At 38.8% G+C, this 18,404-nt stretch overlaps 1 protein-coding gene across 7 annotated transcripts in view; it reads left to right on the top strand.

The window, feature by feature from the left end:
* The first annotated feature begins 599 nt into the window (after window positions 1–599).
* LOC106877552 (uncharacterized) overlaps window positions 600–18,404 on the top strand; it is a 66,661-nt gene continuing 48,856 nt past the window's right edge. For 3 of the 7 annotated variants that reach the window (XM_014926485.3, XM_014926486.3, XM_014926483.3), the window contains exon 1: window positions 17,742–17,905. Coding sequence is in view for 1 of the 7 variants with exons in the window: in XM_089338682.1 (XP_089194808.1) it covers window positions 10,343–10,436 (94 nt within the window). In the remaining 6 variants the exon portion in view is untranslated. Of the gene's footprint in view, window positions 850–10,226; window positions 10,437–17,741; window positions 17,906–18,404 lie in introns of those variants that run through there. The other 4 variants (XM_052975161.2, XM_014926484.3, XM_052975160.2 and 1 more) reach the window with 3 other exon arrangements.

Here is an 18,404-nt window from a genome sequence, read left to right as displayed (position 1 = left end):
CTCCTTTTGAGATCTATTCAACCGATAAACACCCGGGTGCAAATCTATGATTCAAGTTTTGATCAATGGAGTCACAAAGAGAGAGAGAGAGAGAGAGGGAGAGGGAGAGGGAGAGAGGCTTTGGCTGGCAGAGAAATATTGATAATGTTGGATTTGAAGGGCTGTAAAAAAAAAAATAAGATAAAAATAACAATTCGTAACAGTAAAAATACTGCAACGTTTACATCTTGGTCATATCCTCTTCATCATTATCATTATTATTATTATTATTATCATTATAATAGAGAGACCAGCGCATGCCATCAAAGTGACACGGCTACAAATATACGAAGTCTGGTAAGGGTTATTACCAGGCACACGCATCACAATCATATGTGCACGACATGGGGATCCCATCCCAGTGCATGACCTCGCAGGGAGTGGTGGGGGGTGTCCAGTTGTTGTTGTTGCTATCGATGCAGTTGTAAAAACCGGTTTATTGCCGAACCATTAGAGCGCATGTAATTATCTCCCTTTACCTGTGGCGCGCTGCTTCAGCGAAACTGCTTCATGTGTGCATGCATGGGCGCGCGCACACACACACTTTCTTCAATCAAAACAGAAGACAATTTGCACCATGCCCACAAGGTTAATTGCTAATAGTAATGGAGCCATTACTAATTAGACTTATTAAAATTAATATTTTAGTTAACTGTGCGCTGTGATTTTTTTTTTTAAGCCATCATATTTACAGATCAATAATATACACCATCTCCCCCACCACCCGTCATCTCCTGTTCCAGTTTGTGCAGCCATTGCTTGCAGAACAGTGTTTGAGTTGTAATACTTAGGAAGCCTGCAGTAGTTTTGGTAAGTATATTTTATTAAGATTACTAAATGATGAAGTTTTTTTGTTTTTTTTTATGTGCTTCTTTTAAAAACCATTTTGTGTGTGATTTGATGCCAATCAAATCCCCATTGAAATGTGTCAATGTTTTTCAGGTTGTTTTTTATTAACAATGGGACATACAGAATCTGTTCCAAAATTATCAGGAGACACTTTCAAGTCTATATTTTCTCAAGCATTTACTGATCAGATACTTTTGACAAAGGAAAAAATTTTGCTAAACATAAGATCATCATCATCATCATCATCATCATCATTACCACTGTCCCAACCACCACCACCACCACCACACGCTCACAACTAGAAATTTGAGTGGAGACATTATAACTGAGATCAAATCTAACTGAAATTTACTTTGTATTTCCCTGCGGTTGGACACCTCATCGCAATTTATGTCACGCCAATTCCACTCGGCCACCATCGTTTCTAAAATTTGTTGCTTCTCCTCAACAAGAAACCCATTCTTCCTCTGACCCTTCACTCCTTTCCATTCGTTTTTCTCTTAGCAACAAGTTCTCCCTCCCTACCTGGGGTCCATTGTTTTGCTGGGGACACACAGAAAGCACTCAGCCCACTCTGTAAAGTGATTGGTATCAGGGAGGGAATTCAGTCTTAGAAAGCCAGGCCAAACCTGACACGGGGGCACAACATGGTCCTCAGACTTATTGGATCCTGTCAATCTCTCTGACCAAAGCCAACGTTGAAGATGGACAGTAAAGGATGATGATGATGCTGGTGGTGGTGGTGATGATGATGATGATGATAATGATGACAATTATGATGATGATGATGTGTCAATGTAAAACAATCTTTCTTTTTGATAATACTTTAATAACCTCCACCAACAGTTCAACCACCAAAACTATTGTTATTATTATCATTATCATTATGAGCCCATGCGTCTCCCTTTAGTTCTTGTGTGCATGTGGTGACTATCATGAACCTCACTGCATCCCAAAGCATCCCCCATCATAATCATCATCATCATCAACCTCACTATCATATATTCCTGACAATCAACTCAAGAAATTACGTAAAATACCCAAAGTGGATTTGAACTTGAAACCGATCAACTATTAGTGCAATACCTTGCCCACTCGGCCATTGCACTTCATATATATATATATATATATATATATATATATATATATATTTATATACTGTTATGTTTGGGGAGAGTCATTTCCTTATTGTGCCTTAAAATTTAACACATTCGCCAGTAAAATTTCCACTTATTTCTTTTTTATTTTTCAAAAATTTTCCTTGCGTCTTGCAACCTTTTTAATAGTAGTTCACTCTGTCTGTTATTCACACTGCGTTCCTTTTTGTTTGTTTGTGCGCATGTGAGTGGGTTAAATTATAAGGCACAGAAAGAGAATGACTCTCCCCAGACACAACAGTATATAAATATATATATATATATGTATGTATATATAGTGTGTGTGTGCTTGTGTCTGTAAAAGTATGTGTGTGTATATGCATGAGTATGTGTGTGTATATGCATGAGTATGTGTGTATATGTATGTGTATACATATATGCGTGTGTGTATGCATATGTGTGTTATTTATTAATATCTAAGATCTTAATTATACAGTGTTAATTGGTAAACAGAAAACTGAAAGTTAAAAAATATTAAATTAATGAGGCAATATAATTAACTTTAATGTTGCACTAATTGCGAATGTATGTTAATTGATGTATAAATGAGTGTGATTTGGTGCAGGATATAGAACTGGTCAAGTGGTCAGCACTGTGGTAAAGACACTTGACTCTCAAGTGGCCAAGACTACCTTGGTATAAATAAATATGGTAGCAGAGAGAACAACTCACTGTTCTTTAAAGACATGAATATACACATGTATGTTGCATGCATCTATGCACGTAGGCATAATAATGATGATGATGATGATGACGATGGTGATGATGACGATGATGATGATGACAATGATGACGATGATGATTGTGATTATCCATAAAAATGAAAAAGAAGTAAAGACAATAGATGTTGCAATACCAGGCGATTCAAGGGCAGAAACTTCTAAGGTCGTGTTTATCTAGATATTTGTTGTCATATGTCAATCTAAGTAGGAGGCTCAGTTCTTCTGTGTTGACATTGCGGAACTCCACTTCGCTCTCGTTGATCATCTCCACACACTTTTCCACCGCAAAATCTACGTTGATAGATGGGTATAGTGATACCACATCCATGCTACCCACTATACACCCTGTCAGGTCACAGGTGTTGTTACAGTCGTTGATCCTGCTGAGGAGATCTTCCATGCTGTCACAAACATCAGGTGACATCTGGATTATGGGGCGTATGATCATTGAGAGGAAGTAGGAAATCCTGTAGTTGCTAGCGACATTCGCTCCACAGACTGGTCTTGTTGGTGGTCCCACCACGGGATCAGTAGTTACTTTGTGATCCTTACGAAGCCCATACAGTGTCAGGATATCGTTCCAGGCTTGGAAATTGTTGACTGTGCATTTCTGGGGTCCGAGAACAATTGTCCACATCATCAAGTGGGCATTGAGGACCTTTTCTCTCTCCTCATGCGCCTGTAAAGTTGTTACTTTATTATAAGTTTGACTTTTGCTTTATATTTGTACAAGTTGACTGCAAGTCTCACCCAGAGACCTCAAGAGACAACAAGTTCAAGTTGGTATTATGCCTAGGGTGTCATTATCATTATTATTATTATTATTATTATTATTATTATTATAATTATTATTATAATTATTATTATTTTAATCATATAATATAATGAGCTTATATAATATATAATGAGCTTAGTGCTTGGGTGCACAACAAGTTGTTGGAAAAGATTAAAAAAGGGGACAGAAAGCAGACATAGATGTGAAGGAGAGAAAGGAAACAGCAATGAAAGCAAAAAAAATACATGGAGAGGGGACAGAATAAGACACAGAAATAGAGAAAAGGGAAGATTAAAAGAGGAACAGGGTGGGTGGGCATGTCAGGAGTGGTGTTGGAGAATTTTGGGAAGCATAGAACTTTTGGAAGGATGCAGTGTTCTTACAACTAGCAGCAGACAGCAGGTAGTCTGTTCTTAGAAGCATCAACAATTCTGAGGGCAAAAAAAGAAAATATTTCTGAAGCTCATAAAATTCCATCAACATTTTATTTAAGAATCTTTTGCTAATTTCACCCAAATACTGACAAAATTAGTGTACTAAATCTGTCCAAAATCTTGGTTATTTTCAAAATAAATTGAAACATAAACTGTTCATCTTCTATTACAAATGTCACTAAAAGGTTGGCAGCTAAACTTTTGAAAATGTGAACCGGTTTAAACATGGATTTGAATGTTTGAGCAGCAAACAACAAAATAAATAAACAAGATTATTGGTAATTAAAGGAGTAAAGTGTGGAAAACCTTGAAAGTGGTATAAAAAGTATCTTATTATTATTATTATGAAACATTCAAAAGAAAGTCTCTTTTGCTTTTAAACAGTTTGGTTAACTCGGCACAGGCTGAGTCTAGTTCTATGATGAAAAAAAGAAAAAGAAACATAATAAACCGTTCCCTTATGATTTTATGCCACAATCTCATGTAAATCCTGCTCCAAACAATTGCAAAAGAATAAAATTCTTCATTTTACTAATTCCTTGCAGAGTTGTTAACAAGTTGGACAGAATCCCCCCCCTCTTCCTCCTCTGTCTTTACATTCAGGGTTCAAATTTGGCTGAGGTCAACTTAGCCTTCCCTCCATTTGGGATCAATAAAATAAGTACCATTTAAATAATGAGATCAATATAATGAACTAGTCAACTCTCACTAAAATTTCAGGCCTTGTGCCAAAAGCAGAAAGGATTTTATGATTATTATAAGTGGCGAGCTGGCCGAATCGTTAGCACACCAGGTGAAATGCTTGGGGTCGATTTGCTTAACTAAAGGCAGTGCCCCAGCATGGCCGCAGTCAAATGACTGAAACAAGTAAGAGAATAAACAAATATATATATGTGTGTATACACACACACACACACACACACACTAGTAAAAATGTAGTTCTTACCATACACACTAGCAACAACAGTAATAATCTAATCACACACACACACACACACACACACACACACAAAGTATGATAGAAAATCAAAAGCTTCCCTTTTCTTTTCTTTCTCCCCTGCCCCTCTGCCCCCCCTCACTCACCCAATTTCTTTGTTGTTCTTTTAGGTCAAGTATTTCTCCCTCTACACAACACAATGATGAAGACAAGTACTGACATGGTTTTGATGTTGTTGTTGTTTGTTCTTATTTCTTGTTTTAAAAATGAGCAACCTTAAAGACATTACAACAACAACACACACATGAGAGTTTCTTCTCTTTCAACGCGTGCACACACACACACACACACACACACACACCTTAACTGCCAATCTGTACTTTTGACAAGTTTAGATTTTCAATATTTATTTGGGGTGGGGGAGGGGGGAGGGACTCTCAGTGTTTTTCAGATGTTTTTGCCAAGTAATGGTGCGTGATAAAAGAGTTCGCTTTGCAAACACCTGGTCTCAGGTTCAGTCCCATTTGCACAGCACCTTGAGCAAGAGTCTTCTACCGTAGCCCAGGGCTGACCAAAGACATGGAAATGAATTTGTTACACAGAAACTGAAAAGAAGTCCATCCTATGTGTGTGTGTGTGTGTGTGTGTGTGTAAGGGACCTGTTTTCCTCTCAGACTTTCTTGCACTTTATTCCACTGTTTGGTTATTGAATGGCACCCATGATATGCACAGCTAAACTAAGATATTCTCTTGTCGTTTTGATTGCTTCATTCATTCATCTAACTCACATTATTGTTAATATGTACTTTTATAAACTAATTATTTTAATTGACTCTTCATTTAACTTCCAAATCGTTATCTCTCTCAGCCTTACTTTTATTCCTTAATTCTTCATTTAACTTCCAAATTGAAATCTCTCCAAAGCCTTAGTTTTTTTTTTTCTCCCTGTGTTTTCACTTTGGCTAAATATTTTTGTACTGTAAGCCTTAATTTTTTTCTCACCATGTTTTCACTATGGCTAAATATTTTTATAAGTTCAGTTCTATATTTAAGAGACGAGGAATTATTTACATTATTTACATGTGACGGATATTTGTCCTCATCTTGTTTGTTGTTAACACAACATTTCGCCTGATATACCCTCCAGCCTTCATCAGGTGTCTCGGGTAAAAATACCTTAGGAATAAGAACCCAGGTTCGAAATTTCCCCCAAGACACCTGATGAAGGCTGGAGGGTATGTCAGCCAAAATTTTGGCTGTCTCAATTTTGGCTAGGTCCTTACACATGGATGCCCTTCTTTGGCAGGATCCCTACAGCTGGATGCCCTTACAAGACTAAAATCTCCTTCAACTGAACAAGGCAGACAGCAGCTTAGAATATAAAAAAGGGGTCCAGAATCAAACAGGTTTCTTGCTGTAGAGTTTTATGTCTGCTCACATCATGGTGGGTGGGGGGAGATGGAAAAAGAAATAAAATTGCTGTAAAATTCAAAGAAACCTGATTATATGTTTATTAAACATGTCAGCCTAATTAATAAAACTAATTATGAAATAATGTCATCCGATGACTCTCCAAGATAAATAATGAGATTCAAGGAAGTGCTCTGATTTATTGAACAATAATTCGGTTGTCCTTTATCAGCCACAACATCATCGCAACCGGAATATTCCACCTGTTTGTGTAGGTTGTACGACGACTTGTTGAAGGAAAAAGAAAACTTGTCGGAAAACAACGTCACAATCAAAATTTCACACGCACGCATGCACACACACACACACACACACACACACATTCCAACTGATACATTGTTGTTTTTCATATATTGAATGGTTGAGAGGGGGGTGAGGGCAGAAGGTGTTGATAAATAAAATGAACATATCTGTAGGAAGTACATTCCTGTTCTTGTCTAGCTCCAGCTTGGTCGTGTTCCAGCAGACTTTATTTTTAAAGTATGGATTAAGTAGGACTTCATTATCCAATGTGTCCTTCATATTTTAGAGATGAAAATATATGATTTGAATAAGATTTGGCTGTTGTTTCTAGCATGTCAAAGCACCATGCTGAGGTTCTTTAACTGGCTTGGGTCAAAGTATTTAAATCTGAGAGGTCATACCGTTCGTTGTTTGTAATCTTGATAACACAAACAAGTTTCAATAAAACTGCTAAAATCTCTCTAATTATGCCCCCCTCTCACCTCTTTTTTGCTCTCCCACATTTCTCTCTCCCCTTTGCCCTTCTTTCTCTCTCTCCTCTATTCTGTCTCTCTTTTTACTCTCTCTCTTTCCCCTCTTTACGCTCTCTATCCCTCCCTCTCTCTCCTTCTCTCTCTCCCTTTCTCCCCTTTACCTCCTCCCCCCTCTCTCTCTCTAGTAATATTTGTGAGGGGCCAACCAAAGACAGATAAACAGGTCCAAACACCTGAACTATGTTCCTCACTTCAAACCAAACAATGGCAGCGTCTACGTGGTCCCCCAAATTGCTAGAAATAGCAACTGAATTTGCTTCCAAACTGCATGACTTCCTTTTAAGCCGATGTGAAGGCACAATCCCTTATTTAGTCCAAAAGTTGCACTGAATCTGAATAAAAGACTCGTGTGGCTACAGGGGCTTTAATCATCATCATCATCATCACCACCACCACCACCGGCAGAAACATACATACATACATACAATATTTAGGTAAATGCTGATGTACTGTAAAAAGTAAGCCTTCATTGTTGAAGCTTAAAGGAGGAGAAGGTCATTACAAGAAATTACCGAACAAATTTCTCATAAAATTGAATGACGTTTTGTGGGAAAATTTGATCTTCGAAGGCAATGTGACAGCTGTGAACGTTTTCAGTTTCATTAGAGTACACATTCATAGGTTCATACATACATACATACATACATACATACAATTTTCCTGTTTGCATTAAAATACCTACACACATACTTTTTTATATTGTATGGGGAATTGGCCACCGGCTCAAGAGTACGCGGATGACCTCATCTACGTTTTAAGGACGTCTGTAAGAGGGATTTGAAGTCATTTGATCTGGACGTCCTGAGATAGGAGGTTGCAAATGATCGCCCCCACTGGAGACTAATATTGCGAAAGGGGATGAAGAAAGCGGAAGAAAAACAGAAAGTCGTCGCCAAAGAAAAGCGCACTGGACGGAAGGAAAAACCAGCAGCGCCGGCAGAGACCACCTTCCAATGCAGTCGCTCTTTGCGTGACTGCCACTCCCGCGTGGGCCTGTACAGCCACAACAGATGCCGGGCCACCATTAGCAGCTGACACAATTTCTTCCGGCGCAGATCCATGGCCTCCCGAGACCAACGGATGCCTACTACAATATTGCCTAATTGTATATTTCTGCTTATCTCATATAAACCAGTCGGACAATTACCACTGGTTTTGCATCTATCGTTGCATTCGGCAATACAGACGACTCACCAGACATGCTGGCTGGAAGCACATAGTCTCTTCAATGTTGGAGCAAAATATAGTTTTGGCTAGCTTGGAATTAACAAAACCAAAGAAAAAAAAAATTGAACGAGAAAATGGAAGAGTTGTTTCCCGTCGTTTGATTCGAGCCGAGGCCAATGAAGGGCCAGCTATGTTTGCGTACGTTTTTCCCGTTCCCATGTTCGAAAAGAGGAGCACCACGTTTCTAAAACGAATTTTCTATCATGCAGGCAGCAACTAAAAAGCTCGATTTTGAGTTCGAAAGGGCGCCTGGACTGTGATGGGATACTGTACAGCTAGTTTAGCTGCATCCTTCAGTGTAGATGTGTCTTCTCAGCTGATTTCAAGAGATATCTCGTTAAAATAAACTGTTTTGCACAACTTATTCTATAAGAATGAAACAATATCCCTTAATTTGCCATTTCTATCTACGAAGACCAAGAAGAAAACATGCAGTAATAAATTGTGCGAAACAGAGTTTATTTTAACGAGATACTTCTTGAATTCACCCGAGGAGACACATCTACACTGAGGGATGCACCCAAACCAGTTGTACAGTATCCCACTTGCGAGGGATCCATGCTAGAAAGATCGAAACGGTTGTGGTGATCAATAAAGATTATCGTATCTTACACCTCTCATTATATATATATATATATATATATATATATACCACTTTAACCCTCCGCAAAAAATCCCAAATTTTATTTAATTTGCTTTGCGGGAAGGACTGTTTTAACGAAGTCGCGTCTTGTCCCTACCTTCGAAATGCGGAGTTGATAAAACAAGGGACAACTGATGAAGGGAATGTTCTTTACGTTGCATGTCTCGTTTCTCATTTTGTGTACGTTTTTTTGATGTCCTGTACCCATATATGCATGTATACATACATAGACACACACACACACACATAAATATATATATATGTATATGTAGATATGTATATATATATATATATATATATATATATATATATATATATATATATATATATATATATGTATGTATATATATGAACACACATATATATATATATATATATAAATATGTATATATATGAACATATATATATAAATATGTATATATATGAACATATATATATATATATATATATATATATATATATATATATATATGTATGTATGTATATGCCTATCGTTAAAAGTATGAGATGAATCTTTGATCGCCAACTCATATTGTTTTTCTTTTTAATTTTAGAATTTTTGATTGAAATCGACGCATCTGAGATGAATAATAATTGACAAATAATTAGCCAGCTGATTAGTAATGTTAAATGTACTTATAATTTATAGAAAGTTTTACATTGTTCTGACAATTATTTCAAAGCTGATCTCTTGAGTCCGAAATCACAATCTTTACCTTCTTTTCTTTTTTTTTTTATTACCTGTTTTGGTTTTCGTCTCTTAATGACTCTGTGGAAGCATTGTTTGTGTCTTGCAATGACGTTGTAAAAACTCTTTTAATTAGGAGATCACTTAACTTGTCTTACCTGTATAATCAGTACATCTGACCCAGCTTTACCCGAGAAATCTTTTGTAAACCAGATTAACATGTCCGAGTCAAGGACGGAAGGGTTAAACCGCCGCTGTTGAGACTTCTTCTTCTTCTTCGTCTTCTTCTAATGGATATTTTCTGGTTTTCCTTTACAAAAACGTATAGTTACACACATACGTATAATAATAATAATATCTAGCTATTCACACGTGTACATACAACAATCATGTACATGCATACTTGTACAACGCTGGTTTTTTTTTTCATTTGACCCACGAACGAATTAAGTGATTAAAACAATAAATAGAAAAAACATGGAACGGCAGACGGGGGTGGTGGTGGGTGGGTGAGGGACAGAAAGAAAAAGACGAGACAAAAGCGTTGCCAGAAACGAAATTCTGTGATCGTCAGTTGCATGGTGTGGTTTTTAGTTGAAGAATCCAAGTAGAAAGGAAGAAGAGTATGGCAAGCAGTCCAAGGGACATTCCAAGCGCCAGGGCCCAAACCAAACCGAACGGTAATAATCCCAATTTGGTGCCGTCAAATGTAGCCTCAGGTAAGAGATTCTGTGGACGACCGTCCAGAGTCGAAAACGTTCCGATATCACAGAATCATTGCCTTCAACTCTTACATTTTGCTTTGAAGATATTTCTCACTCAAAATTGTTTCCCGCTTTTAGCTTATTTCTTTGTGTAGAATGCATTAAATATAAACCATGTTTTTTAATGACTTTATATATTACTAAATAACAAACAATAAGCCGTAAAAACAAATCATTTACAAATAAGCAACGGGGGGGACCGCCCCCCCCCCCCCCCCGACCACCACCAAAGAATTCAACACTTTTTGTGGGATCCTGGTTCAGTTCCCTATTTCCCTGTGGAGAAACAACTCGGTGGAGCCTCAGTTTTTCGTTGATGCTCCATGCAACGGATTGAATTTGTTTCGTGGTTAATCCGAGGCTTGTCTCTCAGTGACCTGCTTCGAAAACATATCAAAGTTTCATGATGGAGCTGATGCGGAAAGTTAAACAAATAAATATTCAGGTAGTCACCGAAGACGAATCGTTTGGATCCACCGTTGCTGTTAGGGGTTTCGTTTTAAATGTTCTTCTTCTTCTTTCCCTTTCTTTCTTTCATCTTTGACAGAAAGCCACCCACCTCACGTTCTTAGTACGCTCCCTCCACACCGAAATGGAGTTTGTGGAATCACGATGTGGATTATCTGTAAACCGTTGGTAATTAAGTGCAGTCAAATCATTTCATTGCAAAACCACTCAACCGCTTCCCGGAGCGATCCTTTTTTCCAACAACTGACACTAGTGTTGCAGGATTCCTTCCGATCATTTACCAAATCACAAAACCTAAACATTTGATAGCAATTCTAGATCAATGAGCAAACATTCAGTAATGGGAAAGTATTGTGTACTTTCGTAATTCACCTGTTCATTCTTTACACCTGCCGATATTTCTTTGATTACTTTAATCATAAAACTACTAATTATAATGAATTTGTGGTAACATTCTATGAATCTATGGAGCGTATATTCTTCATCTATTTTTATTAATACACCGTTACAGATTATAAACAAAAACAGTAATGATCGGGAATAATAATTAAAGCTATTGAGCAAATATTAATTGCTTCTTTCCTTAGTTTCAATATCAGAGAATAAAAAGTTAAAATCGCTGAATCTGTGCTCATAAACTATGATAAGTGACCAGAATTAGAATCATTGTAACATATCTGCATGGAATAAAGAAATTCGTAGAAATTATCTTTCGTTTAACAAGATCAACCTGATGCTGGAATGCAAAAGCTTTTTTATGTCTAATTCGATCTTTTTTTTTTTTATGCAAGAAACACACGAAGTCCCTTCTTTCAGCAATTTCCAGACAATTTCTTTGTTGATATTATGATTTCTAACAGTAAGGCTTGATTCAACTGGACAGGAGGGAAGGAAATGAAGCAGTAACAATTATTTATAGCCTCCGTCCTATTTCGATATAAGGTGGGCTCTTATTTTTGCCAGTTTACTGCCTTAAATTTCCTTAAATTTTGGCACAAGGCCAGCAAATTCAAGGGAAGGGTTAAGTCGATTACATTGACCCCTATTTGACTAGAACCTATTTTATCGACCCCCGAAAGGATGAAAGGCAAAGTCGACCTCGGCCAAATTTGAACTGAGAGCTTAAGGCTGGGCGAAATGACGCTAAGCATTTTCCTGGCATTTTGCTCTGAAACCATTCTTATTATAATACCTTCATTGTTCCGGGTTCAATCCCACTGCGTGGCACCTTGGGCAAGTATCTTCTACTTGCCGACTAAAACCTTATGAGTGGATTTGATAGGCGGAAACTGAAAGAAGCCCGTTGTGTGTGTGTGTGTGTGCGTGTGTGTGTGTGTGTGTGTGTATAGATATGTATGTGTGTGTGTGTGTGTGTCTTTGTGTTTGCTTTGTCCCCCACCACATCTTGTCAACCAGTGTTGGTGTGTTTACGTCCCCGTAGCTTATTGGTTCTGCAAAAGAGTCTGATAGAATGAGTATCAGCCTTAAAAGCAAAACGGTTCATTCAACTATAAAAAAATCTTGAAGGCGGTGCCCCAGCATGGCCGCAGAGTAATGCCTGAAACAAGTAAAGAATAACAGATGCATTCTGTGTGTTTCTCTGTCTTTGAGTGAATGTGTGTCATTTTTGTTTTGTTTCTCTTTTTTGTTTTATTCCTTCTGCTCCAGTCATTTCTTAAAACTCATTATCGAGCCATTGTTGCTCGCTAGAAGCCCTCACATATTTGAGTATCTGTACAAGTCTAAACATTCAAAGAAACCGTATCCGCATTGTTTCTGCTCAACGAAGAGCTGAATGAGACGGTGAGAAATTTGGAATTATTTCTCCACACTGTTCTAAGGTCTCGACAGATCTCTGACCTGGTTTTCATTTTCGACTTCATTTCACTCCACCTCTTTTCTGTGATTTGTGCAGAAGAATGGACTTTGGCATACCATTTGGAGACGTTAAGTCTTCAGGCGAGGTTTTAAAAGGAAATTTCCCGCGACCTTTATTGTGTTACTATAAAGGTCGCGAGAAATTCTCATTTAATGGTGAGGCCACGAAGTACGAGATATGATCTCAGCAGCCTCAGCAGGAAGTGGAGTAGCCGTGGATTGTTGAAGTCCTCCTGGGAGATTGGGACAACTCGTGTTTTTTTTTTTGAGACGGCAGAGAAAGAGAAAGGTGGCACCTTCCAATAATATGTATGCTCCCCTTGATCGAAGTGACTCCGATTTGGTTGGTGTTAAGCTTGAAGTTCTACAAGTTGACAATTGTAGAATACATCCAATGAGAGAACCTCTACACGGTCGTTTGATCTGCTAGAAAGATTAACCCTTAAATTACATCCAATTGCCTTGAAGATGGAACTATAATGTAATTTTAGATGTATTTGCTTGGGTGGGGGACGATTTGATAGAATATATTACCAGCCAAGTACTGGAGCGGGGTGAGGGGTGGATTGTTGTCGATTTACTGTTTCTAGATGCGAATGGAATAATAAGACAGTAACCCACCCCCGCCACCTCTTCTAGTTTATTCCTTTGTCTCTCTTTCTTCTACCAAACCCACATTTATGCATTATCTATGAAGATAATATGGTAGTGAGCGGTGGAGGGCGGGCGATGGTGGTGGTCGTCTTGGTGGTTGCGGTAATGGTGGTGGCGATGGTGGTGGGGGTAGCTATTTTGGTTTTTTTTTTTTTAACCAATCACAAAAGAGGGGAAAATAACGTTTGGTTTATATTGTAGTCCGGTGCTTTTCTGTTCGCTTTGATTTTTAGAATAAATAAATAATTGATCCCCTCCTCCTCCTCCTCCTCTTCTCCCCTCTCTCTCTCTCCCTCTCTCTCTCTCACGCACACACATCTCATTGCAATCGTGATGATGCTGATTATCATCATCATGGTCGTCGTCGCCATCACCACCGCCGCCACCATCCTCCTCCTCCTCCTCCTCATCATCAATTAAAAACACAACCGACTGTCTCATTTTATACTGTAAACAGGTAATTCTCTGCACACACACACACACACACACACACATACACGAACTACAACCTGATTTATAGAGAAATAGTTTGATTTCTTTCACGTACACACACACACCACCACCACCATCAACAACAACAACAACGGCCTTTGTAGTAATAAGCAATGGATGCAGAAGTCGGTAGAATCGGCTGCGGTGGTCGGTGGAGCGGTTAGTTATAGCATTGCAGATGTCTTTCCGTCTGTCAGTCTCTCTTTGTCCCTGTCTCTCTTGTTTTCGCTCAGTGGTTGTCGGCATCTCTCTCTGCCTATCGGACATCAACAATAGTTCAGCCACCCTTCACTCAATCACAAATATATAATAAATAAATTGGAAACAGACATGGAGAAAAAGTATCTTATCCACCACAAATCCGGCTGGGTATGATTTAGGGATGATAGACACTGCTGTAGATCAGCAACAAATGTTTTCCTAACCAGCAAAACTTCAATTCTTTGGAATCTTAATATCTCCCGCCTCACCGACTCCAGCTACAAAAGTATTCCGATAAAAACCACTGTGAAATCTAAACCAGCTGCAGTTATGCAGAGAGAGACAAGATCAACAGTTAAGAGCTCACTCGGATACCACTACTACTACTACTACTCTAACTGGGTGCGCCAAATGCGACGATGCAACTCTAGCCAGAATTCCACCCATACCAACGGATGTACCCTCTCGCGTTAGAAGACTTATTCCCCTGTATGACTTCACTTTGGCATGTCAATAAATTCCAAATGGTAAATACTGAAAAGAACGAACTGCATCTTCAGGAATACTGAAGCAGTTTTATTTGAGATGTTCAAGAGTTGGAAGCCCCATAATCTCTTTACATGTGACCCACTTAGTACCCCAACCCCCCACCCCGTCAAAAGAAAACATTGGGTGTCCTGAGGTGCTGACACGAGTATTCAGAACTCGCAAATCTACGATGGGTCTAACATCATCTGAGGTGAGGTTTGTTGACAATTCTTCGTCGCATTTCTTTATCGCTGCCTGGGTTGCAATTCCAATATTTCGATGTGTCGGTTCCCTCTGAACACTTCGTTTTCCATACGTCACAGAAATGATTATATTTCCGCGGCGGCGGTGGTGGTGGTGGTGGTGGTGGTGTTCATGGGGATTACTTCTCGACACTCCGCTTTTTATTTCCCACCTTTCCTGTCTTCGATCGCATTGTTTACACAGACGTATTCGCTTACGAAACATCGTAACTCTCGGTGCCGGCTCTGAACGCTAGAGTCATTCTGTAGAGATAAACTTAAAAATGACAGCAAAATTTGCTTCAACACACGAGTTCACATCAAGAATCTTACAAACCAAATAAAAAACGAGATAGTCAGATAAAAAATGTGTGTGTGTGTAATTGTGCGTGTATGAGCTAAATACAAATTTATATGTTAATAACCGCGTTTGTTTATCTTTAGGAAGAAGACAGGAATGCATATATGCATACCAGAATATCATGTGTTACAGCCTATATATAAAAATATCTTCAGATAAGCGTGAATAAATGGATACATATGATATAGAGAAGTGTTTGTCGGAGAACGCTGAGCACCTGCTGACCTCAGCTCACGCGAGAGAGTGTTCATTTCAACGTGCAGCTTGCTTTACATTGATGCTGCCGATGCAACAAGCTGACGCACCCCCGCTTCCTCCCTCGGAATCACAGGCTTCACGCATAAACAAGAAAAATATTCAATACATAGACTCGCAGTCGCACACACAAACACACGTATGTGCATGTGTGCGCGCGTGTATAAGTGTGGGTGTGTGTGCTCTTTGAAGCTCCGTCGAAGTCACAGAGTGACGCAAGCACTCAACTTCAAGTGCATTGTATGTTATAGTAGCAGAAACGGTTTCAAGCTAATGATGTTCGTCACACAACTTCCTCTTCCCTCGCCATTTATTTAATCTCTTATCATGATGCTCTCTACTCGACATAACGCTTTCCTCTGGTGCAAAATGTATACTGAGGTCTAACACCAGATTATCAGAGTCGCTCTGCCTAAGCGACGTATCTGCCCCTCCATATTTTAAGAGGTCATGGGCCAACAGGGTTTTGGGATCTGACGATACGCCATAAAGCTTAACCGTTTATGGACGGGAAATCTAAGGTAATTCCATATACCGGCCATCCCCATTTTTAACACACACACACACACACACACACACACACACACACACACACACATATATATATTATCAAAATAAGCAACAGGATATCAAGAAGTGATGCATTACGACCGTTTCAAGCGGCTCCATTTAATTGAACAATGCAATCATTACATTAATTTGAATGCAGGGCTATCCTCAGTTGCACAAATATATAAATAGAACTTTAATCAGTCGGATACATTAATATAATCTTATTCAAATACTCTAATAGAGCAAGAGTTGATTGTAATATATCGATAATAACGTATAAATATTTGTGTATGTTTGCGTGTGTGCACATAGTTAAATATGTGTGTGTGTATCTGTACACAACTTTTATTTTTTCTGATACTTTATAATTAATATATAGATAGCATGTTTATCTTTCCAGTATTCCATAAGTAAATGCCCAGAGCAGTCTTCATAGGAGCCACCCAATAAGTAAATAATTAAGTACATGAAAGAAGGCTTTGATCAACCCGAGGCCATAGTAGAAGACACTTGTCCAGGTGTCACGCAGTGGGACTGAACCCTGGACTATGTGGTTGGGAAGCAAGCTTCTTACCACACAGCCGTGCCTGCGCCTATTGTAGATAAATTTGTTAAAAGTCTCCTATGGACACCAGTTGAGAATTAATGGTTTCAACGAAGAAACAAGTTTGAATGTCACAAACTTCATGTCTCCCTCGGTAGTCTTCCTTCGTAACATTTCAGTTCTGCGCGTCCCTTCTCTTTCTCTATCCTTACTTATCTGTTTCAGCTCCCCCCCACTCTATCTCTCCAAATAATACCCGAACATCCACCCCGATACTACCAACGTTCTCTAAATTTAGCCGACTCTGCTGTCCCCCATCAAAGCCGTTCTGCTCTCTTTCTGGCCAATGAAAACACAATCATTCAGTCATCTGGTCCCGCTCTGTCCGGACTCAGTGAAGAAAGCGGGGTAGACGGGTGGCGGGAGTCGTTTATGGAGGGGGAAAGTGGGGGTGAGTGGAAAGGAAGAGGAAATTTTAAGGTAGGGGGGAGGTATATGAGTGTCAAATGTGTATGTATGTATGTATGTGTTTGTATGTATGCATGTATGTGTGTGTGCATGTTGTATGTGCGTGTGTGTGTGTATGTATGTGTGTATGTATATATGTATGTGTGCATGTGCGTGTCTACTCAGAGAAAGGAAAAATTGAGAAAGAATGCAGACAAATAAACTGAGTGACACGAGCGGAGCGACGAGAAAATATATTGAGAGAGAGAGAGAGAGAGAGAGGAGGAGGGCGGGATGTAGGGAGAGAGAGAGAGGCAGACAGATAGACAGAGGTAGAAAGAGAGAGAGAGAACACAGAAGAAGAAAGAAAGATAGAGAGAAAGAAGAAATGATAATTATGCACATATGAACAACTACACACACACACATATATATATATATATATACGTATTTGACAAGAAGGGTGGGGGGGACATGAGAAGATAGAGAGAGAATGAGAGAAAGAAGAAAAATTGGGAGGGGGAGATGAAAATAAAATAGACAGGAAAGAGTTGAAGAGAGAGGGGAGCGTAAGTTGCACTATCACCACCACCACCACATCTCCGTTTACCTCCTCCTCCGCTTATCCTCCCATTTACAGAGTTAATTGTTGTCTCTCACAAACCAGAAGCCGAAGACCATTTCTAGTGATTAATAAACTAGTTTATCAACTGGATACCACCACACTAACTCCTTATTTATATAATTCCTCTTCTCTATATTTGTTAACCTTTGATCGTCGACTGGAGCTTTCAATTTCTTGGTAAGTGTTGCTTTTAATTATCGATCCCGTCTTTCAAACTTTCAAGTCACTCCACTAATCGCACACACGCAGATGCTAACATAATGTAATGGATTATAAATTATAATATAGTTACGTCTCTATCGTAATAATATTAACTAGAAATGATTGTCTCTGTCTCTCTTTCTCTTCTGTATTTATTAAAATGTTTTGGCGTAAAATTTTCAGTTTTGACTTTGAGAAAGAAAAAGGGTTAAAAGTCTGCTGAGGTTGTTGACCATGTCATCAGAAAAATAAAGGAAAACCTGGAAAGTGGCACAAACAACTGAAGATCTTTATGCTACTAACATGTATTTTAGTTTTTGCGCTCACGCACACACACACATATTAAATTTAATTACCGTTTTGATGAGTCCCAAAACAAACGATCTTTCGTGTTGCGGTTACAAACACCAAAGAAAATTCAAACGTGAATGTTATTAAATTTTCGGGCGAAGGTAAAGAATACGAACACCACTCG

This window comes from Octopus bimaculoides, chromosome 20 (assembly GCF_046866305.1).
Source record: "Octopus bimaculoides isolate indiv1 chromosome 20, ASM4686630v1, whole genome shotgun sequence".
Classification (NCBI taxonomy): Eukaryota; Metazoa; Mollusca; class Cephalopoda; order Octopoda; family Octopodidae; genus Octopus; species Octopus bimaculoides.
Note: the sequence above shows the minus strand (reverse complement) of the source record. Positions and strands in the feature narration are given on the sequence as shown.